The sequence below is a fragment of the Oryzias melastigma genome, linkage group LG15, assembly GCF_002922805.2.
Source record: "Oryzias melastigma strain HK-1 linkage group LG15, ASM292280v2, whole genome shotgun sequence".
NCBI classification, from domain to species: Eukaryota; Metazoa; Chordata; class Actinopteri; order Beloniformes; family Adrianichthyidae; genus Oryzias; species Oryzias melastigma.
In genome coordinates, this window is record NC_050526.1 from 17,821,006 (window position 1) to 17,824,305 (window position 3,300).

The 3,300-nt window shown below is 34.4% G+C and overlaps 1 protein-coding gene across 1 annotated transcript in view; it reads right to left on the reverse strand.

The window, feature by feature from the left end:
• The window catches only part of atrnl1a (attractin-like 1a), a gene marked incomplete in the record, with an annotated part of 314,489 nt that overhangs the window by 238,258 nt on the left and 72,931 nt on the right, over positions 1-3,300 (reverse strand). The window contains 1 exon segment of the mRNA XM_024297455.2: positions 806-890. Coding sequence (XP_024153223.1) covers positions 806-890 — 85 coding nt within the window.

Below are 3,300 nucleotides of genomic sequence, written 5' to 3' on the forward strand. Positions count from 1 at the left end.
AAAAAAAGTTAGTATGTACCTGAAATATTAGCTAAACTCCAAATTAGCCCTAAAAAACTGAAAAAAGCCAAAATTTGCCAAAACAGCTTGCCTGTGGCTAAAATATTAGCTAAAGTCCAAAATAGCATAAAAAACTGAAAAATGTCTAAATTAGCCAAAACAGCAAGCATGTGGCTGAATTATAAGCTAAATGCTAAATTAGCCTAAAAATCTTGTAAATACGTAATTTAGCCAGCTAGCTAGCTTAAAGTTAAAATGCTAGCTAAGCTCCAAATTAGCCTAAAAATGATTAACCGTGTAATTTAGCCAAAACAGCAAGCACAAAGCTAAAATATTAGCTAATCTCAAAATTAGCCTAAAAAATCGTAGTGTGTAATTTAGCCAAAACAGCTAGCATAAAGCTAAAATATTAGCTAGGCTCCAAATTAGCTTAAAAAAACGGAAAAAATTCTAAATTAGCCAAAACAGCTAGCAAAACGACAAAACTAACAAAGATGTACATTCATTTTTTTAAATATGGCATCATAGATCGCCAGGATTTTACCGTAATAACAACGCTACACTGTAAAAACACTTACACTTACCAAATTTCCCTGCGGGGATAAATAAAGTTCATCTTGAAAACTATTTACTGTAAACACACAGTAATTTGCTAACACAGGTAGTAAAATTCTGTTTTCTTTTTTATCTTAACTGCAGTCATTACAGTTGTTAACGATCATGATTTTACTGGGTTTTTTTTCTATACAAATTGCATACATGTTTTTTACAGTGTGGCAGTGATAAGTGGAGGCGAGCCACTCACCCGTTGCTAACCACGGCGGAGTGTCCAAACCGGTTGGCGTCCCGGTGCAGCCCCGGTCTGGGAAGGGATGTCCACCTGTCACAAGCTGGGAACCAACAGACAAATGTTCTTTTTAAAGTCAAACCTCTCAGTTGTTGCTGAAACTGGATGTGTTTGGAGGTGTACAAGTTTAGAAAAAAAATATTTTGGAAAATAAAAGAGCTTTATTTTATTTCCTTTAATTTGATCTATTCATTTGATAGGGACAGTCACATTAATAAGCAACTATCCATATAGCGATACATTTAAAGGCCCCATATCCAAAATTAACCTTTTTGAACTTCTAATTCTATTATAATGTTCATTCATCACAAAAAACGCGGTATTTTGCTCATCTGAGCATTCCTCTGAAACTCTGCTCTCTGAGCACCAGCCCCTTCCAATCCACGAAAACAACTGGGTCCCCACCTTCACATGTATAAACGTGGGGGAACACCCACAAACCCCACAGTGCTGCCCCCAGTAACACAGAAATGCTGCTGAGGCCGGCTCTAGGATGATGTCATGAAATGGGCGGGACCTACAAGGAGCGAGGGCGGAGCCTCAGAGATCGAGTCATCTTACTTCTGGGTAGGAAGAGCAGTTATTGAAAATAGCTAATTTAAAAACCTTTCGAGCTTTTTTGACTATTTTTGGCATTTACTAAGCTTTTTAGGCTGTTTTGGAGTTTTTCTAATATTTTAGCAACATGCTAACTGTTTTGGCTAATTTAAGCTTTTCTTTTTATGTTTTTCAGGCTGTTTTGGAGTTAGGCTAATATTTACACGCTAGCTGTTTTGGCTTATTTAGGTTCTTCTTCATTTTTGATGATTTATTCTGGAATAATATTCCTGCCTTTTTATTATTCAAAATTATGTTAAAAAGTTACGGTTTTAACGTTTTAAAAATTTAGTTTTAGTATGTTCAATAAATGATTCTCCTGTTAGGCCTGCGACCTAATTTATGTTTTGGATTTTGATAGATATGTAGATCAGTAGATATAAAGATGATCCAAGTGGGATTTAAAAAAACAACTTCACATTCAACTGTTATAATATGAAACCCAGAGAAGACAATTGTTATGACTTTGTAAAACCACTAAATGTTGATCATTGTTTACTTCTTTCTCCTCTAGCAATCATCTCTGTTTGACTTCCTCGATACTCCTTGAGTTACTGAACGGCTGCAGACTTCAGCGTTAGCTTGTCTGCGTGTGCACGTGTGGACAGACACTTAGGTGAAAATGTGTCATTTAGCCGTGTGAGGCTTCATTAAACATCAACACAGACCGGGCAGAGTTTGGGATGCCAGGTTGCTAATGTCCTCGTTAAGCAGTGTTAATTGAAAGCGTCTGTATTTAAAGTGACAGTGTAATGACGGCATGGTGGCGGGAAAGGGGGGAGGGAGGACGGGAGTCACAAATCACAGGTCAGAGGGGTTAAGATGGAAACTCAAACAACAATGAGTTGAACGGAGGTGAAGGTTTACAGAATTGATGAAACGATTTTTTATTTATATCAGAGTGAAGCCCTCCTATCCCGGACCACCACTTCATCACAGGACTTTTATGTTATAAATTATTAGCATTAACAACACTTTAGATCTCATTCCAGGATGTCAACATGTCAATTTATTGAAAACTTCTGCATTTTATTATTTTTTAAATTGGTTTAATCATTTATTGTTCCTTAAAACGACCAATACTTGTAGGCATTTATGAAAATTATACATTTACGATCAATTTTCCTGAAAATATACGTTGTATTTAAGCAAACACAAATATTTTTTTTGTAAAATGATGTGGTACTTTGATGATATACATGTATGTAATGCTTTGCTTTGTCCCCAATAAATGCATAGTAAGCAAACACGTCAGAGTTGTTCCCATTACTTACATTTTAAAATTTCTAGAAAAAAATATTGACTAATTTGTTTTTCTTTAAAAAAAAAAAAAGGAATATTTCTTGTGGCGTTTTCTGATAATAGAGGACATAAACAATGAAAATTAAGGTAAAATTGCATTTCTGACTATTTGTATATTGAGTTTATTTATGTCTATGTTGGTCATTTCACACTAAAAAGCCTTGGTATTGCTTGCGGTGTACCCCAGGGGTCAGTGTTGGAACCCTAAAATGTTCATACTATATATGAAATATTTATAATTTCAAAAACATCAACATTTTATTTTTGTTTGCAGTTGATACAAATATTTTTTACAGTTGTGACAATTATCCAAATCTAACAAGACGCTTGATGAGAAACTAAGAACTATAAAAAGATGAATGGACAATAATAAATTATCATTGAATATAAATAAGACAAAAGTAATGATATTTAGTAGTCAAGCAAGACATTCTGAACAGCCAATAAACATAAACAGCATAGAAATAGAAAATGTGCAAGAAAGTAAATTCTAGGAAATCATACTAGATAGTAAACAGTCAATGAAACCCCACTTTAGACACACAAAAATAAAA